The sequence below is a fragment of the Xenopus tropicalis genome, chromosome 8 (genome assembly GCF_000004195.4).
Source record: "Xenopus tropicalis strain Nigerian chromosome 8, UCB_Xtro_10.0, whole genome shotgun sequence".
Classification (NCBI taxonomy): Eukaryota; Metazoa; Chordata; class Amphibia; order Anura; family Pipidae; genus Xenopus; species Xenopus tropicalis.
The window spans coordinates 41447683-41466878 of record NC_030684.2 but is presented as its reverse complement, the minus strand read 5'-3'; the positions used below and the strand labels follow the sequence as shown (position 1 = coordinate 41466878).

The 19196-nt window shown below is 40.2% G+C and overlaps 1 protein-coding gene across 1 annotated transcript in view; it reads left to right on the top strand.

The window, feature by feature from the left end:
• Window positions 1–18960, top strand: part of ar (androgen receptor (dihydrotestosterone receptor; testicular feminization; spinal and bulbar muscular atrophy; Kennedy disease)) — a 167668-nt gene extending 148708 nt beyond the window's left edge. The window contains exons 4-8 of the mRNA XM_002941842.5: window positions 3380–3670; window positions 7966–8110; window positions 12007–12137; window positions 13960–14117; window positions 15297–18960. Of these exons, the coding sequence (XP_002941888.3) occupies window positions 3380–3670; window positions 7966–8110; window positions 12007–12137; window positions 13960–14117; window positions 15297–15452 (881 nt within the window). The 3' untranslated portion in view covers window positions 15453–18960. The remainder of the gene's footprint in view (window positions 1–3379; window positions 3671–7965; window positions 8111–12006; window positions 12138–13959; window positions 14118–15296) is intronic.
• The last annotated feature ends 236 nt before the right edge of the window (window positions 18961–19196 follow it).

The window sequence follows — 19196 nt, the reverse complement described above, 5'->3', positions numbered from 1 at the left end:
TGCTTTCCTCCTGGAATAAAGGGTCTCTCCTTAACTTTTGTGACAGAGAGACCAAAGAGCCATATGACGTTTCGGGAGATGTTTTTGGAAACCTTTCCCTTTTTAGTAGTTTTTGATGGGATAAAAATCATGACCTTGAGCTTTTAATTAAAAAAACTTTCCAATGTCATGAATTAATAGTGAAATAACTAGTGATGAGGGAAATTTATTCGCCAGGTATGGATATGCGGTGAAATATTACATTTTGGCACTGGCAAATAGTGACCAAACGCCCATGGACCCCAATGTATTTTGCATGAAACAAGAAAAAGTCACTGTGAAAAAAAGCAGGGAAAAAAATGACAACTGACTGCGATGTGTTTTGCAAATTTTCATTGTTTCACAAAGTTTCCACCATTTTGCTTATAACTAGAAATAATTGAAGACGGCAGAAAGAGGAACAGTGCACCAGGCCTGGACAGGAATTCAAAATGGGCCCTGGTATTTCATGTAGACAGAGGCCCAAACAGCCCAATAAATAGTGACTATGGCATCTTACCAATCTCTCTGGCATTTGCCAGGATCCACAGATTGCCAGTCTGGGCCTGCAGTGCACTACCCATTATATTACTACATAATATTAGTAAGGCAATAAGAAGAAATATGAAAAAATATTAGAAAGGAACCTGAAAAAGCCATATTAATTTTTTAATGCAATATTTCCCAGTTTTCCTTGTGAAATTCAAGATATAGCTACTCGCCAACAATACACGTTTCAAACTAATTTTTTGGCAATGCCATTCCTTTCACATAGGATCCTGTTACAGAATCTTTGCTAGGCAGCGAGCGTGAAGTTGCTGAGTGCGTCAGAAGGGATTATCATGAGCTGTGAATATTGTTAATGATTACTGGAAAGTGTAAGGAATAGAAACACAACAAGGAGCTGTGGCAGGGAATGCACACTGTACTCCAGCTTTAAGCAACGTGCTAATGACTTATTGGCTAAAGGCACAAGCTCCTTGTAGGCAGTGGCAGATCATAGGTTACGAAACCTTTACATTTATGTTTTTTTATTTAATAAGAGTTTGATTGACAGTGACGCATATAAATCTGGCTTAATTTTGTTCAGCCATTTCCCACACACAAGATTACATGGAAGACAGTTTTAAAAGGATCATAAAAATTGGTACAGATAAACTGTTATTAACAACCGATTACACAGAAGTATACCAAACATACAGATCAGTGACAGCATATTTATAGGCAAAACAATTACGTTTTCAGAAAGAATATGCAATTATTTGATGCCTTTCATCAGTGCGTCAAGTGTTGGTTTTTTTCCAATAATAAATCTGCGATAGGTATGTAGGTCTAAACAATTAGAGTAGAGAAAGCTTACCCGTAGTACAAGGTAGGTCCAGGTGCTCATGTCCCAGACCCTCAGCATAGGGGAGCCCAATAGGAACCAAAATAACCAAGTAGGCAGGCACTCCAGGGTCTTTTTCCCTCTGCAGTATCTATGTTAAAGGGACAGTACACCCCCTTTTCAACATGAGCTTAGTGAATAGGGCTTGTGCCGAACACACTTTTTGCTTACTGTTTTAATTAGGAAGTATCTGTGGTTTCTGTTATTTGTGGCACCAGTTTCACCTTAGTACTTCCTGTCTCTTCCGGATCCTGTAGAATAAAAGAGGAGCTAATTAAGTTGCCAGTACACTGAGAAGCCCCCAAAAAAGAGCTGCTGCTTAGAGAAGAGAGGGGTTTGATTGTCTAATATAAGTCAAATTATAGATATATTTTTTTTTCACAATTCGATTAATTTTGCACTAAAAAAATCTCAAATTTGAATTATGGTTCAAAAACTGAAAACTCGAATGTAAAAATTCACCATCTAAAACCTTGCGAGTTTCTACAGAAGTCTTAGGCAAAATCAAGCCAAATAACTGGAATTTTTAGAGTCTTACAAGTTTTTAAACCCGAAAACTTGAATTGACAAACTCGAAAACTGATAAATAATTGATCTGCTGATCAAGAACCTACACATTAACTCTTTTTTTGCCACACATGTCTCTTTAGTAAAAAGCAATGAATGGCACGCAACCTCTGTTTATCTTTCTGAGTAAGAACTAAACTCATTTTACTCTACAAGCTTATCAGGTGTCTGCTGTTTAAATGTGTGCCCTCTAGCCCTAATTCAGCTTGAATGGCTGCCCCCATGGCTACACAGCAGCATATTTATATTAACTACAGTTTACCAGTGCAGGGCAACATATTTAAATGCATATAAAACACTTTTAGCTTGTGGTGTTACAGGTCCTTTAACAGCTTTAATGTGGTCAATGCTAGAGCTAACTTGTACCCAGCAAGAGCACTTGTATATTTCTACGCCTTAAACCAATATGAAATATACACAGATAACTCCTACCTTGAAACAGAAATCTATGGCTGGTTAGTCTAGCAAGTGGAACAGCTATTTATCCCCATCTGTTGGCCAGAAGGTAATACAGAAGCAGACGTGCTCTCCAGGGATTTGTAGCTCCCATTACGCCAGCCATTGTTCCACAAGTGCAAATATTTACATACATGTGATTGCTATAAAGGAGAAACTAAGCATAACAAAATGACTATAGTGTTTGTATTTTATAAGTCTAACTTACTTTATTAGCCCATTAAGGTGCCCATACACCTTAAGATCCGCCTGCTTGGCGATGTCGCCACGCATGGGTGGGTGATATCAGGAGAATCCAGGCTAATTCGATCGTTTGGCCCTGGGGCCAAACGATCAAATTATTACAGCAGGTATAGGCAAAGTCGGTCCGGGGACCGCATCAACGAGCCAATGCAGTCCCTGATCCAGCTAGATTTTTTAACCTGTCCGATCGAGATCTGGACGATTTCAGGCCAGATATCGGTCGGGCAGGCCCGTCAGTAGTGCCCATACAGTAGTGCCCACGGGCTGATTAGCTGCCGAATCGTCCTAAGGGACCGATATCGGCAGCTAGAATCGGCCCGTGTATGGGCACCTTTAGTCCTATAAGAATGCTAATGATCAGTGTTTTCAATATTAACAATGCCAACTCCCAGCCTTGGACCTTGTTAGGCCATCTTTTCGGTGTCAGTGACACTGCCCATGCTCAGTGTCCTCTTGGCTGCCTTTGACAAGCCAATTGTATATCAATTCTTCTGCAGTATGCACTAGTTTACATGCTGCCATGTAATGCGGATCTGAAATAATTACTAAACAGCCCTGTATCAGGCTTTTTTTATAGACTTGGACTGCATTTCCAAGAATGTTCAGCTGAATGTTGGAAAATTAAAGGTTGAAGATCCCTGGAGTAGGATATATATCTCTCTAGATATTCTGGTCACTTGTATTCCAAAGTCTTGTTTTTTCTTTCAGCTCGTAAGCTAAAGAAGCTGGGGAACCTTAAGGCACAGGAAGAGTTGGAGGGATCTCCAGTGCAAGGTGAAGGAAGCAAAGACCTGGCCCCTGGTATGGGTATTCCACAGCTTGAGGGCTACAGCTGCCAGCCTATCTTCCTGAATGTGCTGGAGGCCATTGAACCTGTTGTGGTGTGTGCTGGGCATGACAACAACCAACCAGACAGCTTTGCTTTGCTCTTGAGCAGCCTCAACGAGCTGGGTGAAAGGCAGCTTGTGCACGTTGTAAAGTGGGCAAAGGCTTTGCCAGGTGGGTATAAATTATAAGGTTAAACACATTAAGTTTTGCAGTTCTGTTGTGTATTGTCATTGGTAACATTGGTAAAATGTTTCTATTCCCTTTGGAATTTTACATGTACCCATTCCAATTTAAGTTATTGTTCTGTTATTTTCTATATCTTTTATACATTTCCATACCTTTTTTTTGTGTCCTCCTCTCTATTTCTTAAAAAATGTAATGCCATTTCCTCCACCCTCCTCTACTAAACGCTCCTTTTGGGTTTTCTTCTGTTCTGCTCTTGAGTTTTGTTGCCAGTGGTCACTTTCCCTACTGCCCACTACTTCTATTATTGCTGAATGAAGTACTTACTTCCTATTTATTGTTTTGGGGACTTGATTTTTTCAAGTTTGGTTGGACGATCATTACCTTGTTTGTATAAATGATGAAGCAAGTACAATATCTGTAAAGCAGTTATGGGCAGTCTATTCAATCTGTCTACTGCAGCAATTACAACTACCAGCATTTCAACTGGAAGAAGATCAACCAAAGCGTGGGCACCAAAGGTGGATCCTGATATAGAGCCCAAAATGTTACTTTGTGCCAGTTACGGCATTTTAATATTATGGGAGTGCTGTCCATTTGACAGATATTTCTTGGCACTATTGGAAGCATACACTCCTACTGCAAAGTGTGGTCTGAGTACAGGGCCCTAAATGTTGAGAATATTGAGAACCAATGCCTGTCTCTGCTTCAGAATATGCCTTCCCCCAAAATGTAAACCAGTAGCTGAAGTCTCAATTACTATAAATGATTAACTTAAAAAAGAAGTGCAAATATTTATGAAACCTAACATTGTACCACCCCTAAAATGCAACATTTAATTGCCAACGTTACTTTCAGTATTTTTAATTGCTGCCTCCTGATTGTTATAAGCACACTCACAAAGACAAATCAAGGAGCGGCGATGATGTTTTGGGATAAACTGAGTTTGTTCACTTCTGTTTACCTCCAGGCAAAGAGCAAACAAAGGCTCAGAGAGAAAAAAAAATAGCTCAGCGATTATTCAACACTTTGCAAGTTGTTGTGCAACAAATGGGACAAAAACAAAAGTGCTTGCTTCAGTAAGCCGAGCCGCACCCCAAGAGAGAAAAATTGGTGTGGGGCTTTGGATCCACAAGCAAGGAACTTGTCTAACCTTCGTGTAGTTACAAGTTACCATCTTCCTTTTAACTCTGAATATTTCTGTAAAGTAGGACTCCAACTAGATGAGCCATCCCTGGTGGTGGGTGTGTAGCGGGTTAGCTAGAGGTTACTTGGCTTCTCAGCAAAACCATTTTAGGGGTCTCCCTTGAACTTGATCTTATTCAAAATTCCTTGTGAATAAGGGCCCAACAGCAGTAACAGAAGTAAAATGAAGCCATTAGCATCAAACAGAGCTTTGCATCCTTCACCAATATGATGTATAATTTGGAGCTGGAAAGCTTGATGACACTCATCAAGATAAATTCTTTCTTTTAGTGCTTTTATTAATGTAACCCTGAGCGCTTTACTACATCTTTGTGATAAGATCTTTGGATCACTCCTCCTTAATGCATCTGTTTCCCTTTCAAAAGCCAAATGGTTCGCTCCAGAAGGTCACTTCACCCTGAAAGTAATAACATCTTTCATATAAGGCAAAGGTGCTTATGAATTAAGCCAGCAATAATACAGTCGAATGTAATAACTTGAATAACTTTCCTTTTCCTCTTATGCCTGTGTGGTTACATACCGCACACACTGTTGTCTTCTCACCCTTCAGCTCATTTATTAAAGGTTTGGTTTCATACATGTTTGTACATGTGAAATGTAGAAGTTGCATCTAGAAACTGCTGGATATATGCACAGTATTGGAAAGTGTCCCTTATGCTATATATTTTGTTATTTAAATTTTCTTATAACATGGCTTACAATATGGCTGCCACCATGACACATGAGGGTAACTGAATGCCATGCAGGCTGTGTGAGCTGCAAAGCTTCCTTAAGCTGTAAAGGGGTAAGGCAAGAACTTTTAGTAAGGGATAGAATGTCTTAGCATTTTTTTTAACTTGTCTTCATTTTTTTTATAACTTATTTATTTTCCTTTCTACCTCTTTCCAGCTTTCAAATGGAGATACTGACCCGACAGCCAACATTTTATAGTTCTGTGAGGCTACAATATTGTGGCTATTGTTATTTTTTAACACCTATATTCAGACCATCTCCAATTAATATTCTAGATTGTCATTCAAACTACTGCCTCGTTGTAATGGCAGATATATTCAAGTAGTAAATAGCAGCAGTAATACCCTAATCCAGTGGTCCCCAACCAGTGCCTTAGGGGCGACATGTTGCTCACCAACCCCTTGGATGTTGCTCCCAGTTTCTCTAAAGTAGGTGCTTATTTTTGAATTTCTGGCTTGGAGACAAGTTTGGAAGCACAGAGACTCAGTTTTACTCCAATCAGAGCCTCTGCAGGCCACCACATTGAAATAGCCAATCAAAGCCCTTATTTTGCATCCTCAAGGAGCTTTTTTAATTCTTGTGTGGCTCACCAACACTTTATAGACCTGATTGTAGCTCACGAGTAAAAAAGGTTGGAGATCCCTGCCCTAATCCATCTCTTCTGGATACATTTTGGTGCTTAATGGTGTTAAGTTAGTTGTTCCAATAAAGACGACTGCAGAGAGTCAGAGCTGACTCCTACAGGTTTCCTGGCTTTTGAGGCATCCCCCGCCTTGAAGACAATCCCTGTGCTGGTTTCACACCTAGACTGTACTTTATAAATATACATAAAACAAATATGCACATTAAATGAAGAATATATTTTTTAAGCAGATTTAATCAGATATAAACATTGATGTGGATAAGAATAGTTATTTACATACAGTTGGCCAAGGATAGATCCTCTTTAAAAATCTGTTCTTCCTTCCGTTCTTATTAAGTATCACTTATACAAACTTTCAAAATTTAGGACTGGTTGATAATTTGAGGGGAAAGGTGCATCGGAACTATTTTCCCAACAAATCACATTAAGGGCAGCCAGGAAGTTTCCACTGATAAATTCAGTTAATTTATAGCATTTGGCATGCCTTTGGTAGCCTAACTAATCATGCCCACTAGGGATTGTGGGAAACGCACATCGGAGGTTTGAGAGAGATGCTGAGCAGATTAGTTACAACTTATATGATTTGGAGCCACACTGCCGTGCCAGGCCGGCGCATTACATTGATCCTTTTATGATTATCACCAGTCCCAGGCTGGCAATGCAGGAAATGGCAGAGGAGTTGGGCTACCCTAGGGCCAGTCAATCTTGCTTTATTACAGTCTGAACTGGTCCCTGTATCATCCAAGCTAGAGTCTATATTTAGTGCATCTGCTAGTATAGCTGTGAATGAGCAATGCAGCGGCAGCCGTATGCAGCACACCCTGCTACGTCTTTGCTATTTTCCATTTTTGCTTTGAATAAAAAGCAGTTATTGGCTTCAGTAATTGAAGTACTTTCCTTCGTGCCCAGGAGTTAATCATGTGCCCAAGAGCCTAGCTTTCCTCCCTATTTATAAACATGTAGGCATTGCTAATGTCTCTGAAATGACTTGCTGATGCACGCAGGAAAGCTTCTTGTGATGAGGTCATATTGCAGGGACTAAACTATGTCATCATTGCGTTGGTCAGTCTCCCATTGACAAAAGCAGTCTCTTCCTGGCTATAGACATACAGTGGGTAATATAATACTCAGGATAGTATTGCACCTTGGGCTCCATTGCATTCAAAAAACTGTTATTTAACCCTTGTTTGTTATTTACATGTGAGAGCTCATTTATGCCAGTAATGTGCTATATTTTTATCTACAATTCTGCATTTTTCCCAAAATTCCAGGATGTTAGCAGGCACTCACAATGTATATGCAGTTTGGTGTCTGCATTGGTAAACTGGTAAGATGTATTGATCAGGGCCCTTGGCAAAACTCTCTATTTCCTGCATGGAACTTGTGTATATATATAATGTATGCACCTATTTGTTGTACAGGACTGAGGGATATGTTGGTGCTATGTTAATACATGTTAATAATAATACTGGCTGTATTTGAATTTTTGCTGCCATCATTGCGTGTGTGCTTTCACCTAGCACCCACAAAAGGCAAGGGTCCTGCAGTAGTCCCACTCATGTAGCTGCCTATCTGACTGTTATATAGGTTGCCATTAAATACTGTTAGCCTTCTGCACAGGGAAGGGAGCCACGATGGACATGTGACGTTGAAAGCATCATACTTTGCCTTCTTTTAACACATGCATCTGTTACCTTGTCAGGTTTCCGAAATCTACATGTAAGCGACCAAATGACTGTTATTCAGTACTCCTGGATGGGACTCATGATATTTGCCATGGGTTGGAGGTCATTCAAAAACGTCAACTCCAGGATGCTCTATTTTGCCCCGGACCTGGTGTTTAATGAGTAAGTACTCTCCTAAATATATGTATGTGTGATGAGTTCCCTTAAAAATACAATAGAAATTGCTAAATTATTTCTTCCTCCCATGCACTAAGGGAGCTTTTCACTCATATACATATCCAGTAATCCATTATAACCAAACATTTATGATTATCATTCTGGCAACACGAGATCAGAGCAAACTGACCTCTGATTAGGTTCTCCTTATAGTTATAGGATGAACTTTAATCATACTAGATATTTCCTACACTTTAGTCCATAAACCATAATAGGGCATTTCCAAACTTTTGTACTACAGCTCCCATCACCCTCAGCCACTAATAAGGGCAGGCTCCACAGTCGTAAAGCCAGTCAGGAAGAAACGCTCCTGAGTATGAGCCCTAAAGGGGAAATCAAATCCCAGATAATTTTACTTACTTAGGTTTATGGCATAAACCTACCATGCAGGGTACCAGAGTTGTCAACCAACCCCATTTTATGAGGGAGATGATCCACTCCAGGTCTTTTTAAGACCTTATTTCATGTTATCATTTTGTGTGAAAGGGATTTGAGAAATAAAAAAAATATAGGACTGGATAATTATCTCCGTCATGACATGGGGTTGGTTGACAATTCTTGGTTACCAGGTTAACCACCCCTATGCCAAAGAGGTACAGGCCATTTTTAATTCTGGATACCACCTATTGCTTTTTTCAGCCAGCAGCACAACAAAGAACAAGAATAACAAATGCAACTATATTGATCTATTTGGTTGCCATGGGTTACTGCCGATGGGCAAATTTGCCCACTGTTGATCCATAGTGGGTCAACTTGGTCCTGATTGTAAAGAAAGAGGGAGGCACCAAAGTAACCCAAGAGGCACATTTTGGAAGCTCAGAGGCTGTTACTTATTTTGCCAGCCATTGGAAGGAACCCAAAGGGCAATACAATGGAAGTAATTTATATAAGCAACCTTAACTTGAGTCTGTGAATTTCACTACAGTGTCAGTAATGTAAATAAAAATTACTATACCCACAGTGGGGACTTTGGTTAGACAGATACTGAAATTGCCAATTAGTTATGGATCACCCCCCCCCCCCCCCCACACACACTCCTAGAACCCCTCTGTCATACCAGGGTCTGCTCACCCTGTTGTTCCCCCCTGTATAATGCTGCTAGTTAGCTTTGCCTATCTGTTGTTTTGCTTTCTCTTTATCGTACCAGATCTTTGTAAACTGTACTATTGCTCCTCAGCCACAGGAAACTCTACAGGGGATTGTGAGATCAAGTGTTTTCAGTTCGGTGGCTTGCCCTTGTAACACATTTGCTTTGCTTTAAATGGCTTCCATATTTGGCATATGCAGATCATTTCCCCTGACAACAGGCAACATTTTAGGACTTAAGAAGAAGTCTATTTATTTTGTTCTTAAATTTCATGCTGGCGTGTGATGAAGCAGAGCCGTGCTCCTTTTAATTCTTGTAAGACGAGAAAAATAAATATTTGGGAAAAGCCGTTGCTGGGGAGTGGGAACATGAGCAGAATGCAGGCCCTAACCGTGACTTCGAGAGCCTCCCTGACAATGGCAAGGGTTTTCTTTGTCTACAAACTGGGAGCAGACTAGCACTTCTTAGGCACTCCTCTAATGCAATGTACACTTGGAAAGCCTCAAAACAACTTCATTTTTTTTGCGGTTTATCCACTCCACTGTCTATACCAATGTAAGTGCTACACAAATGTGGGAACTTGCTACTGGCAACAATTAGAAAGAGATTAAGTAAGATAAATGGACATACTGTTACATAACAGGTTTGTATATGTTTCAGAGTAGGTGACATCAGACCTGGGTTGACCTTCCCATTAAATACACAGCTTTCATTTAAAAAGGGAAGAAAAGGAAGGGAGTAGGGCAAAATAAGAAGGAAAACACTCTTCATTACCATTAATGGCAACTCTCAGTTGGAATCCGTGGAAACTGTGATCCATCGTCCCTTGGCAGTAAGATTAATAACAAATGTTAGGCATGACGGGGTCTAACCACTAAGGAAGGGTCAGGAGCCATTTGACATGATCTGAAACTTTGTTATAAGAAGCAATTGCCTACCTAATAGAGATAGCCATTGCATCTAATGACCAGGTGGCCTGTCTGCTCTCCATGTAAAAACTCAAACCAACCACAAACTCCATATAAATACTTTAGTGTTCCATTGTGTGAGCCAAAGCTGAATATCCTATACTGCCATTATGCTCCTCGCCCCATTGTAATATAACAATTGCTACCAATCAGCAATTACCTATCACTTCTGCAGCTATCATGATAGCAACACTATGTTGAGCGGATGTTAGATCATTGCTGATTGTTAATGATAGATTACTTTAGCACTGCAAATGTGCAGAATATTAGTAAATGAGCCCCAATGTGTTTAAAAAGGAAAAGAGTTTTTGTGAAGCATTCATATTACGGGGCACATGTAACTCATATAATGGCTTCCTGCTGTTATAGCAATTGTAGCATTGTACAAAGGGTTGGCAAGCCATTTTATATCTGGATGTGGTTTGCTGTGGCTAAAACTTTGTTCCCAATAACTATATATATATATTTATTATAAATAACGGCCAGCCCAAGTTATGTTGAGAGCTTCAAAGAAGGCGTGATACTGTATATTGGATTGTGAAACTGTTTATGATCTTAGTAACTCTATGAATATTTTATGAATATTTATATAACTAACATGGAATATGCTGGATTTTATTTATAACAATTACATTTGTATAAAAAATGTCTCGTGTTTTTTTGTCTTATCTGTTTTATTAGTTTCATCACATCAACTGTTGGGAAGAAGTTTCGGCACACTGCTGTGTGGTCCCACTAGTAAAGTGTAGGTCTGTTTGGACAGACAAAAATCCCTCCCCTCCCTGTGCATTCAGCTAAACAAGGAGTGATCCATAGAGATGCCCTTGCAAGCCAATTGAGAAGATTAGTGCAGAATCCATAGATACAAATAGCTCCCCACTGGGCCAAGCAAGTGGATCACATGAGATGTAGCCAGTATGTGGCTAACTGAATCCACTATCATTATGGTTATGCGTATCCGAGACATACAGTTATAAGAAATGTATGAGCCTACACATGCTTTTAGGGGCCAGCACACCACACAGACTTACAATTGACCCAACAGTGACCACTAAGATCCAGCAGATACATCCCACGTGATGTGTGGGTCAGAAAAATAGAATTTCCCATGTATGACCAGCTCAGGAAATGAGCAGATTGTTTGCAATAAGACTTATAGAATCACAGAGCTGTATACAAGTGTCCATGCTTTCTGTTTATCACAGTTCAATGGAGGACTATGGGAAAGCTGATCCTCCATTTTGACCTCACTCCCCAAATTGAAAGGATAAAACTCTCTGCTAGCCGATCAAGTATCGCCACGCTCAATGTTTCTATCCCGAGGCACAATTCTAGCTCTCATAGAACGTTAAAACGTGCTCATGTTTGCTGACAGCGAGCACGTCTTAATGAGAGGAACATTCAAATGATCTAATACCCAGGTGTGTTGATTGATTTCCGAGTGTTTTTAAAGGGCCAAACGAATGGTGGCAGCGCTGATTTATTGGGTTTTCTCACGCTCCCATTAGCTTCTCATTTACTGAATTAGGATGAATGTTTGAAAGGTCTCTATGGCACAGAGTAATCCGAGCAATGAAGACATGAAGTAAAATGCAGAGCCAGGCCTTTCTTTCACACAGTTTTTTGTCCCTTGCGGGGTGACAAGATCCTGCCTCAGCAAATGTGACTCTTGAGCTGGTGTCTGGCAATCTGCTGTATGCTTCTCTCTTGGGTAGCAGGATGGTTAAGTTGCTGAATTCAGCATTAGAATTAGAAACACTTAGATTCTTTCTCTTCTTACTCCACAGGTATCGCATGCACAAGTCACGTATGTACAGTCAGTGTGTCCGGCTCCGACACCTCTCCCAGGAGTTTGGCTGGCTCCAGATCACTCCGGAGGAGTTCCTCTGCATGAAGGCTCTCCTTCTCTTTAGCATTAGTACGTACTCACAATGGGTAGGGTTGGGAAGTGTATACTTTTGCCCCCTAACTTTATAACCCAAAAATGTTGAATGAATTCTTAGGTGCCCCTTGTCATGAAATGGTTTATCTGCTAGCAAAGTACAGGTACGGGATTTGTTTTCCAGAAATCCAAGAAGCTCCAAATTATAGGAAGACCATCTCCCATAGGTTTCATTTTAACCAAATCATTCAAATTTTTTAAAATAATTTCCTTTTTCTCTGTAATAACAAAACAGTACCTTGTACTTGATCCCAACTAAGATATAATTAATCCTTATTGGTGACAAAATAATCCTATTGGGTTTATTTATTGTTCAAATTATTTTTTAGTAAACTTAAGGTATGGAGATCCAAATTATGGAAAGATTCCTTATCTAAAAACCGCCAGCATTCTGGATAACAGGTCCCATACCTGTAGTATACATGCATTAAATAAGAATTATAGCATAGTGTTAAACTGCTGTGGGGGGGTCTACAGTATAATATGGAAACCCATTTCAACCCTATTTTCTACAGTTTCCATTGTTTACATAAGTAATTGGTAATTTTTGATTCCTCTTTAAAAATAAGGCAAAACGTTGTACGATATATATACATTTGAGTAACAACACAGTTATATTAGGTTTTCTTCATTTTTTACTACATTTTAAGCATTGTGCTGCAAATTACAGAAAACCATATACCGTATATACTCGAGTATAAGCCGATCCGAATATAAGCAGAGGTACCTAATTTTACCTGAGAAAGTTGGAAAACCTTATTGACTCGAGTATAAGCCTAGGGTGGGAAATGCAGCAGCTACTGCTAAGTTTTAATAATCAAAATAAATACCAGTAAAATTACATTAATTGAGGCATCAGTGGGGTATATGTTTTTAAATATATATTTCAAATAAAAACTGTAAACTAGCTCTGTTAGTGGAGGGTCAACAAAAACAATTGTTTTATCAACAATGATACCTTAAGAGTACTCAATCAGCAACCAAGCTTAAACACAAAGAGTTAAAATCCTTCAAAACTATATGTAGTTTATGTAGACTATAAAGTGCAATGTCTAGTGCAGAATGGGACAGGTGAGGATGGTAGATGAAGATGAATTTGGGAGCGGGTCATGGCACTGGAGGGTCTGGTTGCGGGCGGCCTAATTTGCACAAGAATGACAGAGGGTGCTAGTTTGGAGGGACCCATGGCACCCGACTCGAGTATAAGCCAAGGGTGACTTTTTCAGCATATTTTGGGTGCTGAAAAACTAGGCTTATACCTGAGTATATACAGTATTTGGAAAAGTCTAGGGCCAAGCATAATAAATCTCATATGCATACCTTAATATATACTGTATATTCAGTCATTTTATTTTAAGATGATATAATTCCAGTAACAAAGAACAACCTATAAGGTGAAGAAATATTCTCTGCTACCTTTAGTCTACACTCTTTGGTCTCTACATTGGTGGAACACATACTCTTAAGTGGAGAAGTGGAGCTTTAGCCCACTCTACTAAAAGGCCCTGCTCCTAAATCTAATAGTTAGTCTGCCATTACGTAGTGCCTGTTCATGTGGCAAATCTTCCCAAACTTGCACCGAGATGGTATCTTACTTGAGGGCCTTCCTTACCTCAGGCTTGTGGCCCATTCACCCTCGTTTATTAATACATGATTAATACATGATTTGTGTCAGACTTCCTGCTTCAGGGCATGGCATGAGAGGCTTCCTATATAGTTGTTGGTTCTGTGGGCTTTAGAACAGTGTTATCATACGCTATTCATAATCAGCTGAGACTGACATATTATGTTCTCTTAGTTCCTGTGGAAGGTCTGAAGGACCAGAAGTGCTTTGATGAATTGCGGATGAATTATATCAAAGAGCTGGACAGAGTCATCTCATGCAAGAGGAACAATCCAGCATCCAGCTCTAGACGCTTTTTCCAGCTCACTAAGCTCCTGGATTCCGTGCAGCCGGTAAGAGATGAATTACTAAGGAATGCAAACAGTGCCCTCTCTTACTATTCCTTTGTGCCCCTACTAAACTTCAGATTTTTTTACAATAGGAAACTTTATGTATTATGTTCTGAAAAGAACCTTCCATGCTGAAATAAATAAAAAAAAATCTTAATATATTAATCAATATCTTAAGTGCACTGCATATTTTTAGGAGACATCCTAGATATAGTACGCCCTACATAAAACTAAGATCAGTTTTGGAAACCTAATCTGAAAATAAATTAAGGACACAAAAGTCATTTCAGAGGCAGAAAGATTTTTTTTTTGTCGATCCCAATGGATTGAGGATTCTCTTTCCAAATGAAGTGAAGAAGCACCAAAGTGTCGTATAGTCCCTATACATGGGGCCAGACTCGGTTTGAAGCTTACCTCCCAATTACGTTCCAGATTTCCCCATAGTGCCAGATGCAGTTCATTGAGAAAAACTTACAGCACTGTTGTCTGTGGGAAGAACTGCAACTGAATTAGGAGAAAAGTGTTTTCCCCTCAAATTAAATCTCACCCATATTGTTTGTATATGATAAACCATAAAATAATGTTTTCTCATAAAATTCAATATGGCCCATTATTTGTCAGTTTTAGGCAGATTGTTTAGAATCCAAGCCAGGTTATGTTTCTGTAGCTCATTTATTCAGATTTGCTTTTACTCTGATGTCAGAATGTGAGTAGGTTACTGGTTGTAGTACACAAGCCCACAGTTTCTGTCTCCATACAACTCAGTGGGGCCCTACTATAGGAAGGAATTCCACATGCTCAATTGCAGAGACTACTTCCAGGGTTTCTTGCAACACTATTTGGAATGGTTAGCTAAGTATACCCAGTACTTAGTAAAGGCCCACTAATTGGGCCCAATTGGTAGCTGCACGGTCTGCAAACCCTTATTATAGGGCAGTCTTTCACTTTTTTTATATCCATTTACCTGCTAAGTAAGCTGAATTCATAAGAAGTGGTTCAACATTCAAGTACAATCCAATTTGTACCATGATAATTTTCAAGGCGTCTATATATAAATAATGAGACACAAGATATATCCTTGATTAGCAGCCACTTGATCCCAGAAGACATGCAGTTGACTCAGACAGGTCTGTCTTTAAATTACCTTTATCTGGTTTCAGATATATCCTTTTGTTTTCTCAGATTGCCCGGGAGCTCCACCAGTTCACATTTGACCTGTTTGTGAAGGCCCAGATGGTGAGCGTGGATTTTCCCGAAATGATGTCAGAGATCATATCCGTGCAGGTGCCCAAGATCCTGTCTGGCAGAGTCAAGCCACTCTACTTCCACAGCTCATGAGATGCCCAATGGGGTGAGCCCCCTAATACCTTGCAGTGTGCCTTAAGGGTCACCATATGCAAAAAGGACTCTACCAAGGACTTTCTGCGCGTCAGTGCAAGAGGTGTGTCCTCTGAGCATCACCCTGGCTGTGTATTCTTCTGGGGGTCTTATGAACAATGCCCTGTGTGTGATTTGCCACTGACCTATAGGTTATAGGAGGACTGCTCTGGGCATAATTGTTTTTATTACCAACTTACAAAGGTTTTGTCACCTGCGTATGCAGCGGAAAGGGATTTCAGGTCTGGAATTCCTGGAGCACTGTGAGACTTACATACTCATAGATTATACATTATATACACCAACATACCTGTGCGTGAATATATCAGTGCACAGGAGGCAGGACTGAGGCCACACATATACAGGTCTCAAACTGCAATATATATATAATGCACTATAATTTAGATGGGGAACTGTCATCCCTGTTGCAGACCTCAACTCACCAGCATCTCCACTGATTGGGTGTTGCCGGAAGGTTACAGTTCTGCAACACCTGGAGTGACAAAGGTTGCCTGTCTCTGTAACAGAGCACCGCATTCCCAACTCTCTGGCTGAAAAAAGCCGCTCCAAACACAAGTCCTTCTGTATCTTTTTTTTTTTTTTCTATATCTTCTAACCTAATTGATTCTGACTGTGTGAGCTTCTTTTCCAGCCAGAAGACTTTGGGTAGCAATTTTTATATTAAAAAAAAAAAAAAAAGTTGTGCTAAACTGCTTCTGTCCGGATAGAGTCTGCATATTTTATCCATAACTCTGTGCTCCCGTTTGTTCCGGCTTCTCCAATGAATTCAGTGGCATTTACAGCAGAGCAGCAGCAGCTCCTCCAAGAATGAACAGTTAAAGCTATGAAGCTGGCTTCCCTCTGCTGGAGGGCATGGAAAGAGATTTCCCGTAAAGCAGCCTGTTTTTATAGGGGCAACATGCGTAAGCTGTATTTGCGCCTCTGGAGTGGCACTTGCTCAACGTCATAAAAGCTAACTACAATCTATGGGCAAAAAAAGCTTGTTTATTGGCACTGCACATGCTAGAAGCACTTTTATTGATTTAAATGCCCCTAGACCAAGGGGTGGCTGGTATAGTTCTATAGCTCAGTGCACCCCACTGGAGTATAAGTTGTCAGAAGAGTGTTCTGTGTGCCAGAGCTTGTCTAGTAACATGGTAATAATTTCAGCCAATCAGATTTTTGCACTCAATTTTTTACTAACTGCACTAGACTGAAAAGCCAATGGCTGATTGGTTGCTACTTTAAATGGGGCAAATTAGCACTGTGTTACTACATAAGCCTGCAATACTGAAAAAAACAAACTTTGTGCTTAATATATAAGGAGTCTTTTTATACAGAGATAATGCTTTATCCCTACTTATTTCATGTCGGCCATGGCCAAACTATTTAGCTAAGAGGGCATTAAACTGAAATACAACGTACAGAGAAACGAGGCATGCTGTTTTGATATGGACATTGGTACAGTGTTACAGTATATCCTCAGGTGGGTGTGGGCATCGCTCCCAGAAGGGACATCACCACATCACCTCAGCCCTGGCATTTCCTACCCAATAATGTAATGCCTGTGTCATGCAGACTTGTTGTGCCAGTGATTTTCATTTTGACACACAAAAAGGTAAACACCTTCTTCTTTTTCAGCAATGAGTGTTCAAGGCAGACCCCTTAATGCTAATGTTCTATTGAATCATTATTGATCTAAAAGGATTATATCTGCACAATGTCAATGCAATGTGTTAATAGCAAATTACCTACTCTACCCACAATTAATTCACAATATTGCATTACCATAGAGACATAAAATAGCACCATAAAGAATTCTGATTACTCAGTAGAGTGACCTTCCATCTGATGGCTCTTTGCAAATACATTAGCAGTGCATAAACCCCCAATGAAAAGACTTAGCAAGGTCACACTATGGAGGAAAATTAGGAGGGTACATTTCTGCCTAAAACTAAATGAGGCTATGGGAAAGAGACTGTTTACTAGCCATAACTAAGTTTCATTTTGTTTGACTTTATTGTTATTTTTTTTTATAAAGGGACGCATGCTAAAACACAGGTTGTATAAAATTATAAATTTACAGATATAGAAGATTCACTTTTGTACAAAAGGAGACTTTCAGTGTTTGTCAGCAGGCTGGGGAAGATGATTTCTCGCTATTTCTCTTTCTCAGTGCTTTAAAAGCACATACGTCATCATGTATATATATATATATCTATATACTGCATTTTTATCGGGAAGTGGAAAAGCATTTAGAAGAATGTGTTAGAGTGCCTTTGGGACAGGAGCTTTGTGTATATTATTGAGAGAGCGGGATGCCCCCTGCTCACTTTAAAGCTGCGCTTTGTGCTTGCAGAAGGAGAGGACAGAAGTGTTTATGCACCGTGCTTGCTCACTCAACAGCCGCTGCGACAGAAGGTGTGCCGTAAGCAGAAATAAATAGTGCAGACATGTTTCTTTTCAGACAAATCTTGTTTAGTGTGCTGAAGGAATGGAGCAGGCTAGTCACAGCAGCAAGTGCCAGTATTTTAGTTTTTAGGAATGATGATGAGGAGGAGGATGTGGAGCACTTTAAGAGAAGGCACAACATGCATAAAAGACTTCCCCTTCTGCCCACAGAAAGAACAGACTGCTCGCTGCACCGTGAAACCCATTGCAAAGATTTGCTCTTGACTGTTTAGTTGCTACAGGAGGGGGGCAAGGTAACAGCCTCTGTTGAGGCACACAATATGGCAGCTTTCCGTTCATACCTGTTCAAAGACAGTTCAGGAATGTTCTTTGCAATCACTAACCTATGCAATGATCAAGTTAAGAACATGTTTGCCACCAGAGCTGTCTTTAGTGGTGGGCAAGTAAGGAAAAAGCTGGAATGGGCTCCACAGGTTTTTTGCTTGTGGCTGTGGGATAGGCTTTACAGTCAAGAAAGTGTCCAGCTGCTGAGCTACAGCTTACAGCATCCACTGGCAACTAAAGCATGAGATTCTGCAGGTCAGTAACAATGTAGTGGAGCTGCAAGGTGGATTTTGTATAATGCGGCCCCAGGCCCTTGTTCCCAACTCTACTAAGGTGGCCTTGTCTGTCACCCCCTTTTTTGTTGCTCCATTTCTTTTTTACAGACTGTTAAACCTCTACTGAAGTAAAAGGCAGCTGGTTTACTGAGGCCAGTGATGCTACAATCCATCCATCCATGAAGCCTTGCATCAGGGACAGTTGTTGGTGACTGACACTTACTAATCACTATTCGAAGGGGGGTGTTGGAAGGTATAATAGGTCCTGGTGTGGTCCTAGGTAGACTCATGGCAAAGAATTTTATACTCACAGCACTTGGAACTGAACAATTAAGAGGGCCTAATGAGTCCCATAGGAAGGCAATGAATAGTTGCAAGTTACGTAGACCAGAGTCCATCAAGTTCAACCCTTCCAAGTAAACTCAGCACCCACAAACCCATACTGACCTATCTATACACTCACATACAGACCCATACTGACCTATCTATACACTCACATACAGACCCACACTGACCTATCTATCCACTCACATACAGACCCATACTGACCTATCTATACACTCACATACAGACCCACACTGACCTATCTATACACTCACATACAGACCCATACTGACCTATCTATACACTCACATACAGACCCATACTGACCTATCTATCCACTCACATACAGACCCATACTGACCTATCTATC